Below are 17,533 nucleotides of genomic sequence, written 5' to 3'. Positions count from 1 at the left end.
GTCACAAGTGGAAAGAGTTTGAAATATAATATAGATTTTAGTAATAATAATGCTGGAAAGAATCCTAATGGGTTTCATGCACATAGGGAATCATCCTTCCATTCTAAACATGAGCAAGCTCTTACTGGAATAAAATACTGTGAAAGTAATGAACCTGGAAAAACTGCCAACAGAAAGTCACAGCTCATATGCCAACAAATACGTATGGGAGGAAAACCCTTTGAATGCAGTTACTGTGGGAAGGCCTTCAGCAGCAAGTCATACCCTGTGGTGCATCAGCAAACTCATTCAGAAGAAAAACGCTACAAAGGTAGTGGATGTGGGAAAGCCTTCAGCAGAAAGTCCTACCTCATTGTTCATCAAAGAGCTCACACAGGAGAGAAACTACATGAATGCAGTGTTTGCCAGAAAACTTTCAGTTTCAATTCACAACTTGTTACACATCAGAGAATTCACATGCGGGAGAATCCCTGTGAATGCTGTGAATGTGGGAAAGTCTTCAGTATGAAAGACCAGCTTGTTTCACACCAGAGAACTCATTCAGGTCAGAAGCCCTATTGGTGTCATGAACGTAGGAAAGCTTTTGGTTTGAAATCACCACAACTCATTATACATCAAAGAATTCAAACAGGAGAGAAACCTATGAATGCAGTGATTGTCAAAAAGCCTTTAATACAAACTCAAACCTCATGGTACATCAGAGAACCTACATGGGAGAGAAACCTTACGGTTATAGTGAATGTGGGAAAGCCTTTACTTTCAAGTCACAGCTCATTGTACATCAGGGAGCACACACTGGGGTAAAACCCTATGGCTGTAATCAGTGTGTAAAAGCGCTCAATTTGAAGTTACAGCTCATTGTACATCAGATAAGTCACATAGGAGGGAAACCCTATGGATGCAATGAATGTGGGAAAGCTTTTAGGATAAAGTCCTACCTCATTGTACATCAGAGGACTCACACAGGAGAGAAACTCCATGAATGCAGTGAATGTCGGAGAGCCTTCAGTTTTAATTCACAACTTGTTATACATCAGAGAGTTCACACAGGGGAGAATCCTTATGAATGCAGTGAATGTGAGAAAGCCTTCAGTCGGAAATACCAGCTCATTTCACAGCACAGAACTCACGTAGGGGAGAAGCCCTATGAATACAGTGACTGTGGGAAAACTTTTGGCTTGAAGTCACAGTTCATGATACATCAGAAAACTCATACAGGAGAGAAACACTTTGAATGTAGTGAATGTTGGAAAGCGTTTAATACAAAGTCAAGCCTTATTGTACATCAGAGAGCCCACACAGGAGAGAAACTCTGTGGTTGTAGTTAATGTGGGAAGGCCTTCAGTCGGAAATATCATCTCATCTCACACCAGAGAACTCATGCAGGGGAGAAGCCCTATGAATGCAATGACAGTGGGAAAACTTTTGGCTTGAAGTCACAGTTCGTGATACATCAGAAAACTCATACAGGAGAGAAACCCTTTGAATGCAGTGAATGTCGGAAAGCGTTTAATACAAAGTCAAACCTTATTGTACATCAGAGAACCCACACAGGAGAGAATCCCTATGAATGCAGTGAATGTGAGAAAGCCTTTAACAGAAAAGATCAGCTCATCTCACATCAGCGAACTCATGTTGGGGAAAAACCTTATAGGTGCAGTGAGTGTAGGAAAGTCTTTAGTAGCAAGTCATACCTCATTATACACATGAGAACTCATTCAGCAGACAAACCATACGAATGTCACAAATGCGGGAAAGCCTTCATTTGGAAGTCACTTCTCATTGTACATGAGTGAACTCATGCAGGGGAAAACCCTTATAAATGCAGTCAATGTCAGAAATCCTTCTGTGAAAAATTACGGCTCATTATACATCAGAATGAACACAAGAGAGAAGCCCTCTCAATGCAATGAGTATGAAAAAGCCTTCGTTAGGAAATCTCAGCTCATTGTACATCAGAGGACTCATTAGGGGAGAAACCCTGTGGGTGCAGTGAATGTGGAAAAACCTCTCCAAAATCAATTCTCAGTGCACATCAGAGGACTCATACAGGAGAAAAACCCTGTAAGTGCAGCGAATGTGGGAAAGCCTTCTGTTGGAAGTCACAGCTCATTACGCATCAGAGAACTCATACAGATGAGAAACATATTGGTGAAGTAAATGTAAGAAACTTTCTCTCAAAAGTCAATTCAGGGCTTTCCTGGTGGCACAGTGGTTAAGAATCCGTCTGCCAATGCAGGGGATACGGGTGCGATCCCTGGTCCAGGAAGATCACACATGCTGTGGAGCAACTAAGCCCGTGCACCACAACTACTGAGCCTGTGCTCTAGAGCCCGTGAGCCACAACTATTGAGCTCATGTGCCACAACTACTGAAGTCCACGTGCCTAGAGCCCATGCTCTGCAACATGAGAAGCCACTGCAATGAGAAGTCCACGCACCACAATGAAGAGCAGCCCCCACTTGATGCAACTAGAGAAAGCCCGCGCATAGCAATGAAGACCCAATGCAGCCAAAAATAAATAAATAAATAATTTTTCTTTAAAAAGTCAATTCACAGGAATTCCCAGAAAATTCGTACAGGAGAGAAACTCTATAAATGGAATAATCTCATGGTACACCGTGTATGTATAGCATGTGGAGGGGCATCCAAAGAACACTGTTTTTTATGTACACCAAAAAATATCAGTAAATGTACACAGGAACCCTATCAATTCAGTGAACCCTACGAAAGTTCTCAGCAAGAAGTCATACCATTTCTTTAAGTTTGTGCAGGTGAGGAACAATATGAATGAAATGAATGTCAGGAAGTCATTTTCTAATATGCTAACATCCACAAAGAGGAATCCCATAATGCAAATGAATATAGAATACAATCCTTTGAAATTCATAATTTAATAAGAATTAGGATTTTAATGAGAGAAAATATAAAACGAATGAATTGCACATATTGGAAGCTCATACCTTGGAGAAACCAAGCTAGAAAAAAAAATACAAGAAAAGAAGATTTTATGAATGTTTCAAATGGGATAAGCCTCAGCAGAAAAGTTTACTTCACTATTATTTTTGTTCACTTAGAAAAAATAATTTCCTTTACAAATTAAAGTTGTAAAGATGTTCCAAACTTTTAGGAAAAGATGGAGAAAATGTTTAAATGTCAATAATATGCATGTTCATAATAGAACATAAAGATTTTTTAAAGTGTGTAAGTAAATGTAATAACCAGGAAAACAATAAGGATTACATCATAAGACCTAGGATGTTTAGGTGTTATCTTTCTCTGTACTGTAAAATATGCTTTGTGTAGTCTGCTGCCATTATTAATTAGTTCCTTCTAAATAGATTACCCAGAATAGCTTTAGTTATTGCCACTTTTTAATCAAATTATCAAATTACAGAATTCTCATCATTTTAATTATAGAAGTGTAATGGCAATTTTAGCCAATGTGTGAGAAGAAAAAGTTGTAAGGACTTGGGGGTTGGGGCTGAAACAAAAATCGTTTTGTTTGGAGATGTGATTGTCTATTTAGAAAAACCAAAATAAGCTACAGGCTGTAAGACAAGGAGATGTTTTGCACAGCTCTGAGAGCTGGCAGCTTGGCTGTTAGCACGAGCAAATCTTTACAACGTCTCCACACTCAGATTCCAGGCCCTGCCGAGGGAAACATTCTGATTTGCCCTCAAAATATCTGAAGGCAGTTTTGCACTAAATCAACCAAAAGCTTCAACAAAGCTCAGACAGCTGAAATACAGATCAGATTGATTCAGCCCCACCCTATCTCCCAGGCTGAGAGCTGACATTAGAAAATATGTGCCCTTTTATGGAAGAAAATATATATTCAGAGCAAAGAAAATTATCAGGAATGTACAGGTACCTTATATAATGAAAACCATCATTTTACCAAAAAGACAACTCTAAATGTACATGCACTTAACAAGAAAGCTTCAAAATCATGCAAAAACAGAGGTGAAATGAGAAATATACTCTACCATTTTAGTTGGACACTTCAACAGTTATTTCTCAGTAACATAAGTTGGAGACCAAAAATCAGCAAGGCTACAGAAGCACTGAATAATGCCATCAATAAGCTGGACCTAGTAGACATGTCTAGAACATCCAACAGCAGAATACACATTCTTTTCAATTACATGTGAAGCATTCACCATTACAGATCATGTCCTAAGTCATTAATCCTAAAATATTTTAAATAATTGAAACCATGCAAAATTTCTCCCATCTATAGTACAGTTTAACAAGAAACCAATTGCAGCAAGAACAGAGAAGTCTCCAAACACTTGGAAATTAAGCAACACAATTCTAAATAACACATGGGTCCAAGAAATTTCAAGCATAATATGGAAAATATTTTGAATTATTATTATATATGATGTGTACAAATTAAAATACAACATATATCAAAATTTTTGAGATGCAGAAAAAGCAGTGTGTAGAGGGAAATTAATAGCACGAAATGCTTATGTTAGAAAAGAATAAGGGTCTCACATCAATAATATAAAGTCCTACCTTAAAGAACTAGGAAAAGAAGAGTAAAGCCCAATGTAAATAGGAATGAAACAGTAATGATAAGACCAGAAACCAGTGAAACAAAAACAGTGGAAGGGGTAAGCAACACAGATTTGACAATCTTGATGGACTAAATTCTTGAAAGACACAAACTACCAAAGCTTACTCAAGAAAGAGTAACCTATTACATTTCTTAAAGAAATTAAATTCAGTTAAAAATCTCCCAACAAAGAAAAATCCAGGCTCAGATAATTTCACTGATGATTTCTAGCAAATATTTAAGAAAGAATTAATACCAATTCTATACAAACTCTTCCAGAAAATAGATGACAAATTCTTAACTCATGAAGTCAGTATTACCCTGATTTTTTTTTAAAAAAAGGATTACAAATTGTTTAAAAAACTACAAGTGTTCCTCATGAACATAGATGTAAAAGTCCTCAAAACTAGTTAATTTAATCCAGCAATATATAAAAGGGTAATACAGGAAGGCAAATTGGAGTTTATCTTGGGAATACAAAGCTGAGGCTGATCTGATATTCAAAATCCAATCACTAATTCATACCTGACCAACTAAAAAATAAAAATCATACGGTCACATCAGCAGGCATAGTAAAAGCATTTGTTCAAATTCCATAACATTCATGATTAAAAACCTCAGCAAACTAGGAATAGGAAGTATCTTCCTCAAACTAATAAAGCACATCTGAAAAATGTCTACAGTTAATGTCGTAACGGTCAAAGAGTGAATAGATTCCCCTAAGATTGAGAACAAGTGAAATATATCCACTCTCACCACTCTCTTTCAACACTGTACTGGAAGATTTAGCTGACTGCATAAGGCAAGACAAAGAAATTAAAAAGATACAGATTGGTGGGAATTCCGTGGCAGTCCAGTGGTTAGGACTCCGCGCTGCCACTGCTGAGGGCGAGGGTTCAGACCCTGGTTGGGGAGCTAAGATCCTGCAAGCCACGTGGCATGGCCAAAATAAAAAAGGATATAGATTGGAAAGGAAGAATGACAACTTTATTCAGAGACAGCATGACTGCCTTCACTGAAACTCCTTTCAAAACTTTACCCCAGAAAAAGGCACCTTGGGGAGGGCGGGCGGAGGAAAAATTGGGAGATTGGGATTGACATATATACCATACTATGTATAAAATAGGTAACTAATAAGGACCTACTGTATAGCACAGGGAACTCTACTCAATACTGCGTAATGACCTATATGGCAAAAGACTCTAAAAAAGAGTGGATATATGTATAACTGATTCACTTTGCTGTACAGCAGAAACTAACACAACACTGTAAATCAACTGTGCTCCAATAAAAAGAATTTTTAAAGCCACTTAACAAGTCAATTTAGCAAGATAGCAAAATACAATTTTTAACTAATAGTGTTACTTTTTTAAAAAATATTTATTTATTTGGCTGCACTAGGTCTTAGTTGCAGCATACAGGATCTAGTTCCCTGACCAGGGATCAAACCTGGGCCCCCTGCATTGGGAGCGTGGAATCTTAACCACTGGACCACCAGGGAAGTCCCAACTATTACCTCTTTAATTCAACACTGAATATTGGTGGTCCTAACCAGTGCAATAAGTTTTTTTTAAAGTGTGAAGATTAGAAAGAATGAAAGAAAACTTGTCATTCCTACACAATATGTTTATGTACCTAGAAAACCCAAAAAAATCTACAGAACCTGTTAGAATTATGTGAATTTAGCAGAGTTGCTAGATATTGATAAAATGTCAATATACAAAAGTCAATGGTATTTCCATATATTACAAAAAAATTAGATAATGGAATTAAAGTATTATTGACAATAGCATCATAAATATCAGAAATAAGACTAAAGAAAAGTCTCTATACAGAAAACTACAAAATACTGCTTGATATTAAATAAATGAGATCTATTTTATATTTGAGAATTGGGAGACTCAATATTGTTCTCAAACGTTTCCCAAGTTGATGTATAAATTCAGTGCCATCTCAGAGTCCTAGTAGATGCACTTTTGTCAAAATTAACCAGCTGATTCTGAAATTCATGTAAAAGTGCAAAGGGTGAAGCATACCAAAGACAAAGAGGAGGAAAACTGAAGGATACACACTGAATATCAACTTATCCCATGATTAAAATACTATGGTTTTGTGTAAAGTTGGACAAACAGACCAATGGAACAACAGATCAGAGAGCCCAGAAGCAGACCCACACATGTACCATCATCTGATTTAAGACAAAAAGTGGCACTGCAATGCAATGGTGAAGACTCTTCAATAAATCAGGTGAATTGGATGTCCTACGGGGGGCGGGGTTTGACACACCCATACCTCGTACCATAAGTTAAAATTATTTCCAGATTAATTGTACACCTAAATGTAAAGGGGGAAAAAACAGACCTTCTAGGGTTACATGGGGGAAATTTTGTAGCATTTGAGAAGGCAGATCAAGTGCCAAAACAGGCAAAGCTAACATTTGGTGACAAGTCCAGGGTGGTCACCGTGGGGGGATAGTGACTGGAAACCAGCATGAGAGAGCCTTGAAGTGTGCTGGAAACGGTGAGGACACAGTATCTGCATGTATGGGAAAATAAGAGGTAAACCCTAAAGATCTGTGCACTTTATGTAACTTACAAGGATAGAAAATCAAAATCATCAAGAACTTTCACAATGTGCTTTCATTTTCTTGGACTTGTATGTCTGCTCAAGTTTTCACATGTAATATTATGTTAATTTAAAATGCTTTTGGTTAAATATCTATTTAGGTTTTCTTCAATGACAAAAATAGATAAATAGATTGAGTTTTTTCCTGCTCTGCACAGAGTAGGCAATCAACAGATCCTGAGAGGATGGATCCCTCAAACGGAGGGACACTCACTCATCTGTGATGTCAGCGTCCAGCCTGGACCTGGAGTGTAACAAGCATGGTTACTGAGTAACGATAATGTAGTGCGCAGCGAGACCTCCCTCCTTCTCTCCCACCCTCTGAGCCAGTGTGCTGCTGGGTGACGTGAAAACCAACACTTGGGGGCCAGATGGGAGTGAGCTAACCTCAAACCCACTCTCTACCAGTTCTGTGACTAGACCAGTGACTTAACCTCTCTGATGGGCATCTTGTCATATGGGAATGATGGCAAAATACCCACTTCACAGAGTCCCGTATGCTCAGTAAGTAGACCCTGGGCTCTGAGTCCCTGTCCCCCCCTGCACCTGACCTACTACCAGAGGGAACGAAGGTTTGTAGCAGGTGAAGTGGGTCTTCTTTGGGCCCAGCACCACTGCCCAGCCACCTTTGAGCCTGAAGCAGAAGGAAAACTCGATAATACTCATCTCATCTTTAAAAATTTTTTTTTAATATTTTCTCTAGTAAAAAAAAAAAGCATTCCTAGTGCCTCTGGGTCAGTATGTTGGGAGGGTTTTCCTGTTCCCTGCCCCACCTGCATCTGCCATCTTCCAAGAAAGGAAGGACAGCTGAGTCATTCTTTCAAGCTCTTGTTTACGTTCCCTCTGTCCTTCTCACCACTCTACCCAAGACGTCACACATCCCCTCTCTTTTTCTGTCAGGCATCGGTTTCCCAAGGGTGTTCCCCAGACGGCCTGCTCCCCGTAGTTCTGTGAACCCACGAACGGCCCAAAGGACTGGTCTCCCATGGCTACAAGCACCCCAATATACAGACAGATTGGGCTTCGAGAAGGCTTCCTGGGGCAGTGCAGGTGGGCGAGCAACTCCCTCAGGGGGACCTCTGGGAACGAAGGTAATTCCCTGGAGGGAAGAGGGGTTCAGGGTGAAGCAGAGGTTCTTAGGAGGCTGTATCTAGATGGGCTTGCAGCCTTCCGTGGATCAGGGATTTTTAAAAATGTGTTCAGCTACTCGTTATGGGGGAAAGTACATGAGTGGCCAGGACATTTCTGAAAAGGAGAAGTCCTAAGGCGGAAGTTCCCTTAGGACTAAGGCGGAAGTTCCCAGATTTTGAATGTGTTAAAAGTGAACAACGCCGGTAAGAAACAAAATGGTAAAGAAGATAGCGCGTGCAGAGTACTGACTCATTTAATGATCTCAAACCAAAGAGGAAAGAGGGCCTGTTATTATTACAAATCATAAACTTTACCAAGAGGAGAGAAGGTACAGGATCAGTACCTTGTCCAAAGTCACACAGCTATTAAGCAATTAAACTGGGAGTCCGCCCCAGGTAGCCTGGGTCCAGAGAGAATAGAAAATCCGGAAACAGCAGGTAAGTATGCCTTAGGGTGCTTTATGTGGTAATGATTGCATTTCAGACTAGTGAGCATGGAAGAGAGAGGCAGCCTCTATTTACAGTGGGTATTGGATAATCACCTTTTGGCCTACCTTTTGTTGGAAGATCAGACCTCTATTAAAAATGAAGCTTATGGGGCTTACCTGGTGGTGCAGTGGTTGAGAGTCTGCCTGCCGATTCAGGGGACACGGGTTCGTGCCCAGGTCTGGGAAGATCCCACATGCCGCGGAGCTTCTGGGCCCGTGGGCCATGGCTGCTGGGCCCGCGTGTTCGGAGCCTGTGCTCCACGACGGGAGGGGCTGTGGCGGTGAGAGGCCCGCATACTGCAAAAAAAAAAAAAAAAAAAATGAAGCTTATGAAGAATTTGCCCTGATTTAGAATATTTGGAATTATTATGTGCTTACATTAAGAATGTATGCTTTTGTGTCTGACAGTTAAAGGAGGCCACTTATTGGTTGGAAGTGTTTTAAATGCACTTGGACCTATTTCCTTTTTAGTAACAAGGGAACATAACTCGCTCAGAGGTGGCTTGGGAGGCTCAAATAAGACAATGTGTGTAAACAGTAACTTCTCACCTGGCAGCCAAAAAAAGTAACTGATTTTATAACAATGAACTAGAAACATAAAATTTGTTGAATTACATTTAAATTTAGTAAGGTAGGTACTTGGACATTTTGGTTTCCATTGAGGTTTTAACTTCATTGATGCTTCATGGGTGGAGTGCAACCAGGAATATTCTCACTGAGCACCAGCCGGTCCTGGAGAAAGGGCCTGTGATCACATTCCCACAACAGGAGGGTTTCCTGCAGCAAATCTCCAATTTCCTCTCTGTTCACCCATATCCGCCTTAGTATACTTGGACGGTGGGGATTGCTTCCCCCAACCCTGTTGTCAATGTTTTTTCTCTCACTTCTTGAAAAGAACCTTAAAACGAGAAAAACAGAAGATTATCTTTGTATAAAAATTGGGAAACATGGATAAGCAAAAGAAGAAAATTTAAAAGCCAAATAAAAGTAATAAAACAATAATTTTGTCACCCGGTGGCAACCAGGGTTTAACGATGTGGCATACATCATTTTGTGTCTGTACTTTTCAAATGGGCTCGTCTCACCCACACTGCTTTGTAACAGCCGTTTTTATTGTAAAATGTATCACTAGTCCGGTCAGGAAGCATTCTTTCTCCCGGCAACTACTAATTACCCTCCAGGAGCCCATCCTGTTTCTGAAGTGTGATGTGTTTAGCAATATTCCACCAGACTCTTGGGTCGTTTCCAGATTTTCAAGTGAACAAACGCTGAAATGTTTCTCTTTCTGCCTAAGTCTTTTGCATACGTTCAGGCATGAGCTTTGACGTCAGAGAATTTTTGCCCTGACCACCCTTTCAAAAGCAACTCGAAACCCTCCTGGTCTCCTCTCTAGAGCGCCTTCCGGTTCGCTGTGTGCAACATCTCTCCAAACTAAAAACTGCACAGGGGAGAGGCCAGACCGTGTCCGAGCCAGGACGGTGGCACTTCAGAGGCTTCCCCTGCGTGGCTGACCAGGGTCACCGAGAACTCGGGTCCCCAGGCCTCCACCGTCGCGAAGGCCTCTCCGCCGCGCGCAGCTGCGCCCCAGGGTCAGGCGGGGGTGGGATCACCGGGGGCCTCCGGCTGGAGCTGCGGGGGCACGGGAAGGGCGGGGGTGTCTGCCCCCAGGGCTACGACCCCAGCCGGGCTTTGTCTCCGCAGAGCTCCAGGGCGGTGGCGTGGGGTTAATCCAGGGTCACAGCTTCCTCCTGCTTCAGGGGCGGGGGTCGTGGCGCCCTCTCCTCCACCCCAGCCCAGGACCCCCAGGACCCCGGCTCTGCTCCTTCTGGGGCCTGAGGACGCGCAGAACCAGGCTGGATGGCGCCTCCGATGCCCCGCCCTCGCCCCCCCACCTGTCGGCTCCCGTGCAGCCCCCCGAATGCCATGGACCCCCGAGAACCTCTCGGCTCCCCAAGAACCACCGGAATGCCCCGAACCCAGGTGGGCGGAACCGCAGGCCCCGGGACTTAGGGGGCGCAGGGCACGGGCGGGGGTCATCGGGCGGGGCCCTTGCAGGGATTGGCGGAGGCCTGGATACTCTGTATCAACCGCGCCTTCCCGCCACCTCCCCGGACGTGCGGGCGGAGCACGTGCGCGCCGAACGTGGAAGCGGCCCCGGGCGCCTGGCTGGGGTGTGTTGGTGGCGTGCGGATGAAGGTGAGTGAACGAGGGGGTCGTCCGGGCGACGGTGACTGAGTCCCGCGTCCGGGGCCGGCCGCCGGGGAGGCTTCTCGGGCCCCGCGGGGAGAAGGGCGCCGGGAGAGGTCCGGCGGCGCAGGGCCACGGCCAGACGGAGGTGTACGGGCAGGACGCAGGGCATAGCCGCCTGCCCCCCGCCCCCTCTGTCCCCGCCGGGCCGGGTCCCCTCAGTGTTCGGGGTGCCCCCCGAACCCACTTCCTTCCCGAACTCCAGGACTCTCTCCATGAGCTCGGCCCTTGGCCTCCTTCCCGCCCTTCCTGGAGCAGCGTGGGGCGGGGCTGTCGGCGCTGGGCACACCCGGGTCGCTCGAAGGGTGCGGGGTCGCGGGCCTCCTGCCAGTCGCGACGGGAAGAAACGTGGGGCCCCGAGGCAGGAGCCCGTGACAAGGCGCTGAGGCTCGGAAGCGGCGGCGAGAGCGCGTCCCCTGGCGGGCGCCCGGGAAGCCCTGCCGGGAGGAAAGAGCTAGAAGCAGGCCAGACCCTCCGCCGGGAGCGCGAGAGTTCTCCGCAGGTTGTCTCAACCTTTGCGGACAGCGGTTTGGCAGCATCGACCGAAAACGCGCCCTTACCCTCGCCTCCAGGAGCCTGTTCCACAGAAGTGAGGTAGTTGTGGACACAGGTCTGCACGTGCTGTTTGAAAAAGCGATCGCCAGCCGCCTCGGCGGCCGCGGCTGGCAAGCTGCCGGCGCCCGTTATGGCCGCGCCTCGCACGGGTGCTTTGCAGGACCCGGCGCAGACCGGGAGTCATGCCTGCGGTGCTGGCCCGACTGAGTATCGCCATAAAAAAACCTCCCTCTGCTGTTAAAACTTGGTGTCTGTTTGCATAGTTAGACGGTCATTTTTTAGAACACTGCAAAGCCTTCGGTCCAGCTTGCCGTGGCTCACCTTGTTTGTGTCGGGGTGGGAGGGCGGCAGAGCGGGCTTTTGGGGTGCAACGGGCCGCACGGAAGCCAGTCTGGCCAGGCCCCCGCCCTCGGGCCTTTGCAGGTTACCTCAGCTCTCAGCCTGTGCCTTCACCGGGAAGAGCGGGAAGCTTGGTGCCTGTCCCGCCTGCCGCCTGCTGCACACGGAGGGGTGTCGCTCCCGGACTTTGCTTTGCACGTGTGAGATCCCCCAGCCAGTAAACCACTGAGGTCTCCGCGGCGGTCGCTGACTCCAGGCTCGCTCTTTGGTCTTGAGGCTGGGCAGGCCCAGGGCTTGCAGGCCTGCGGAGTCCAGCCCAGCGGTTTGTTTACAAAGCGTTTGCTTTTCTATCTTCGTGTGAATTGCCTTCCTCCCTTTTGAGGTCGCGAATCACCCTCTCCCACGGGCTCTCTGGTCTTTAGCCGAGGGTGGTATTTAGGGTGAGGGCCTGGGCCTGGGCCACCGCTGGAGGAAATCAGGAGGGATGTGTTTGCGCATCATGTGTTGCGTCAGGTGTGGTTCGAGCGTGTAGGCCCGGCTGCAGACTGCGCAGGTGTACACCTTGCTTCACGGTGTGCGTGGACGGGGGCGTCTCCAGCGAGGCTGTGTCCGAGCGCCCCGGTGACAGCTGCGGCCCTGGCAGGGTTTACCTTTGTTGTGTCGCGGCCCGTGGGACTGCAGGTTCGAGCTGTGTGGAGGTGTTTTCACATCCTGACAGTGCACACCTGGGTGTCCCGGTGTGGATGCGGGCGTGCGGCTGGAGTGAGAGGGCTGCGGGAAGGACTTCTCACGGAATTTACACCCCTGGGCTTGGTCCCTGAGTGGATACACGTGTGCTGGGCCAGGTAGCAGCTCCTGGGGAAGGGCTGCAACAGCATGGGCACTTGTGGGGCTTGGTCTCGGTGTGTGACTTGGAGTGCACCCGCATCTCTGCCTTCGAGTAGAACGTCGGGGAGCACATCCGGCTGTCTCTGACGGTCGTCGTCATCGTCAGGGGAGAGAACAGAGGGAGCCCTGGTTCCAGCATCCGCTTCTTTTCTCGGCCCCAGGGGTTCTTAGTGGCCACGGTGCCACCTCAATACCCACCACCACCTCCTTCCTCTGTGAGGGTCAATGCTGTCTTCTCGGAGAGGTCAGGGACCACCTGCAGGGCTTGTGAGCGGGGCAAGAGCTGAGACACTCACGGGAGCTGAAGCTCGGGAGGTCTGAGCTGACGAGGCTTTTGTCGCAGGGATCCTGAGAGGGACGTGATGACCAAATCGGGAGCCCTTGATTGACCCCCTTCTCTCCTCCACCTCTGAGAACAGAAGACTCCAGCAGTCCGCAGTCCTGTCCACGGCACGGGTACCACCGTGATATTCTGGGTAACGGACGCCTGGCTCTGTGGGGTCAGCTGCTCTGACTTGGACTCTGTCCACGCTGATGCCCGAGGGCAGGCGCGCCGAGGCCGCACAGCCAGCGAGGTGGGGCAGGGGGCGCAGCCAGCCCTCAGCCCTTCTCCGGGGACAGCTGACCCCGCCCTTGTTGATGCACATCCGTTCTCGCCCTGCCCTGAGGCCCAGGCCCCCCAGGCTTCGCAGCGCCGCAGCCACCACACTTCCGGTCCCCGGGGGCAGCCCCCCAGCCCTCCCCCCAGTGTTCCATTGACCCAACCCTCTGAAGACGGCGGAGCATCATGAGGACCTCTGCCTCACTGTCACCAGCAGCACCGTCCAGCTGGAGCACCTGGCCAGCTCGTGGAGACCTGTGCTGCGTCCGCCAGGTAGAGGGGAAAGCCGTTCTGGTCCCCTCTTTCTGCAGCTCCTCTCGGTGGGAAAAGTCCTCTTCTTCCTTGACAGGCCACGGCTCCATCTCCTTGGCCTCAGGCACGGCCTTCCCCCACAGGAATCCATCCTTATTCTCAGCCTCTCTCAGAAGGAACGTGAGCCCTCCTGAATGGCTCTGGAGTACTGAGCTGGTAGGGAAATCCGGCAGCCTCCCCGCCCAAGCATAGCTTTTAACATTGGGGTTGGTGCTCAGGGGAGGGGTTTGCTGTGACCTCATAGAGACTTTTCCAGCGTGGGCATTTTCTCTCTCCTCACCCTCTTAATCCTCCAAGCTCGGGCTGATGGAGGACTAGAGGCTGGCACTCCCAGACGTCAGAGAGGAGGGAGCCCTAAATGCAAGCAGCCTCCTGTTCTGTTCTTGCTGTGCCCGTCCCTGGGAGCTGCTTTCTTCCCCTCATGATCTCCAGTCACTTCCTACCTAATGCTGGAAGGACATGGGGGCAGTCAGACCTCCTTTATTCTTAAAGGGGCAAGGGCTGAGATGTGGTCCCCAAGGGCGGGAGATCCCCAAATTGGTCAAAGGTAGCTTAGAAGTGTGGGTGACGGTTCTCCTTGGAGCTCCTCCCCTTCTCTGCCAGCCGCGGCCCGGTGCTAAGTGTCCCCGTCCCCAGCCTGAGGAGCTGCGGGTTCTTTGTGAAACCCCACAACCGGGGGGGCTGCAGAGAAGGGAGGGTTCGGGGCAAATGCAAGGACTGGACTTACCTCCTTAGGTGCCACAGTCAGTTGCTGGACAAGGATTTATATATAAATATATATAAATATATACATACCCACTCGTCACAGCCATCTTTGTTGTAACCATTTCTGTGTTTATAAATACATTATTTCTGGGGGAAAAAAAAGGTGATGGTTTCCAGCATTTTGGAGAGTTACTCAGTTTTCTTGGGTCTCTCCCAAGCATACGTTTTATTAAACTTTTGTGTGACTTTCTCCTGTTAATCTGTCTCATGTCACTTTAAATCTTAGACCAGCCAGAAGAACCTAGAAGCGTAGAGGGAAATTCCTCCCTCCACAACATCAGCGAAGCTTTCAGATTCTCCTCCTTAGTTCTCCAAGGTCTTACCTGCAAAAGTTCTTCTCCCACTACCAGAACCCTGGGTCTCCCTCTGTCTTCCCCTGCAGTCCCCCTTCATCTCTGTTCTCACAAGCAGCTCTCCGTGAAACCAAGTCCCCCTAAAACCGAGCTCCCCTGCCATGCTGATGATAAGCCTCTCTGTCCAAAACTTTACTCCCTTTCTTGTTCCCTCTGACCTAATCCTTTGCTCACTGAGCACTCACCCCCCAGAGTCAGATGAGGTCTCATCATCAACATACAAAGTCGTGGTTGTTTTTCTCCAGGGCAAGATGAGCTCACGGACGGCCAAGCCATGGATCTCCAGAGAATGGCAAACCAGAGACATCCTGAGCCCTGAAACTACGACTAAGAACTGTCACAAGGGGACTTCCTTGGTAGTCCAGTGGTTAAGACTCCACGCTCCCAGTGCAGGGGGCTCAGGTTCGATCCTTGGTTAGGGAACTAGAGCCCGCAGGCCGCAACTAAGGATCCCGCAGGCCGCAACAAAGATCCCGTGTGCTGCAACTAAGATCCAGTGCAGCTAAATAAAAAATATTTTTAAAAAAATATGTCACAAGATGATAATTAACCCCAACATCTTTGTTCTTCCCCTTTAAAAACGGTCAAGTTGGAGTGGATCCGAGGCTTGTCGCCCACTCTCTTGCTTGGTGCCATAAGCCCTTACTTTGCTGCAAACTCCCGCTGCAGGAGTTGGGCTTTCTGTGCCACAGACGTACGAGCCCACTGCTGGGTCACGTCAACTCCACTCAACAAAACAAAGCCCTCTGTGGCTGGCCTTCCTCATGCCCTTGCTTCAAAGACAGCTGCTCTGGGATTATCAGCGTTTGGGGGGTCGTGTGCACCAAGAGAAGGTTCTCGCCCTTCTGTCCCCAAACAATTGATCAAAGATTTCACCGGGCAGATCCTTTGCGGGCAGAGTGAGCGAAGTGGGGTAAAGGTGCTAAGGGTCAGGAAGAGACTCTGCTTAAAAGAAAGCAAAGCACGACATCTGCCAAAGGGAACTGCCCAATCTGTCCTCTTGGTCTCTGGCCTATCAGACGTGCTCCATGCCCTCGGATTATGACATGAGAAAAGCGTGCCATCTCCTAGTCAAAAGCCACTGACCCAGAAGTGTTGAATCCAACTTCGTGTGCCTGACGCACAATGAGGCCAAACAAACGGAAACACCCGCGTTTGGAGCAGAGAGAGTTCTATTAACCTTAAGCAGCTTCTGTCAGGAAGGAGCTCTCTGCAGCGGCCGCCCTGTCCTACCACTGCAGCAAAGCTATATTTTAACGAAGCCAAGCACATCTTCCAAATGTTTTGATCACATAATACTTTGCCTAACCTGTTGGTTCTTTCCTTAGATTAAAGAAATATAAATAAATAAGTAATTAACTGATGACTGGACCTTTTCCCCAGCTTGGCCTTCAGTAACCTCAAGAGCAAGCTGAGCAGGATAGCATCTAAAGAAAGGTCACAAGGAGTCCACACGCCTGCGCACAGTGGGGCGTGGGATGACTCAGACCCCCTACCTCAGTGATTAACTGAGACCACTTCACCTTTTTTGTGGCTGAGCAAACTCTTTGGAGTTGGTTTTGGATGTGAGTTTGCCTTCTCCCTAGACTGCCGGCTTTCTTATTAAAGCAACTTTTCTGTTCCGACCGGCACTTGCCTCTGGAATATTGACAAGCGGCCAGACCTGGGCTGTGCACCAGTCCAGAAGATGGGGGATGCAGGTTTGTCTCAGGTCCATCTTGCTGGCTAGCCAGGTGCAAGGTCTTTAAAGGCAAAAAGGGTAAATGAGAGGGGGTCTTGGTGATTTCAGCTTCCTGATGAGACCTCAGTTGCAGGCTTCCCGGCGCCATCCTATGACTCGATGTGTCATTGGTGATTACGATTGATCTTCATGTCCCTGAAAAGCAAACTAGAAAATCATGGTCTTGTCATCCTTTAACCTGTTTCTAGGAGGGAACAAAGGCCACGGTTGAGGCATTTTATTATTTACTTAGAGCCTATGTGATGGGTTAACAATTTTAATTCCTGGTTGGCCCCTGGTGTTTCCTCTGACACCATCTGGGCCTGCTTTTCCTTCGTTTCTGCATTCCCTATCTTCCCTAATTAGTAACTACATGTGTCCGCTCTTCGGAACTCAGGAAAGGCCTAGGAGACTAAAGCCTTTCTCTGCAAACAAGAAATGGGGGACATGGAGGGTCTTTTGAACCCAGAAGGGCTCTGCAGGGTCCTGACCAGTTCCCGCCCCCCGCCCCTTTTCTTTGATACTCCTCAATCCTGAGGGGAACAGAGGCAGGACAAGAAAAGGGATACACTTTTGTAAAGAAAGGTTAATCATAAACTCAGCAGGGGAACTTGGTATCAGAAGCTTGATTTAAATACATCACCTTCCTACCATGAGTCCAGTACCGAGCTAGGGACAGGAGGGTACAGCAGAATATTCTCTCCTCCTGAAAACTGTCAACTTTCTGGAGACTCCCAGCCATGGGATTCCTAGATAACAGATACTACAGGAAGGAAGCAGACCAGCAACATGTGACTTGGAAGATCAGAGCTACAGAAACTCAGAGAGGGGAGTGGTCAGGATTGGCTGGAGCTGTCAGGAAAGGCTCCAAAACGCAGCGGGAACCTGACAAACTACCTCAGCCAGGTGACCAAGGTTAACAGTAACAGTGATAAGTGTCTCGAGA

The 17,533-nt window shown here is 47.4% G+C and overlaps 1 protein-coding gene and 1 pseudogene across 1 annotated transcript; one reads left to right on the top strand and one right to left on the bottom strand.

Moving 5' to 3' along the window:
• Positions 1-204: 204 nt before the first annotated feature.
• On the top strand, positions 205-11,816 carry LOC136132670 (zinc finger protein 268-like). The gene is given in 6 exon segments (XM_065889551.1): positions 205-456; positions 711-1,788; positions 2,035-2,151; positions 10,509-11,003; positions 11,217-11,359; positions 11,580-11,816. Coding segments are annotated over 6 exon segments (2,322 nt in total).
• Positions 11,817-12,383: 567 nt separating this feature from the next.
• Positions 12,384-13,483, bottom strand: LOC136132669 (zinc finger protein 384-like; annotated as a pseudogene).
• Between the last annotated feature and the right edge of the window lie 4,050 nt (positions 13,484-17,533).

Source organism: Phocoena phocoena, chromosome 13 (assembly GCF_963924675.1).
Source record: "Phocoena phocoena chromosome 13, mPhoPho1.1, whole genome shotgun sequence".
In the NCBI taxonomy this organism is placed as follows: Eukaryota; Metazoa; Chordata; class Mammalia; order Artiodactyla; family Phocoenidae; genus Phocoena; species Phocoena phocoena.
This window is presented reverse-complemented; position numbering and strand designations above follow the sequence as displayed.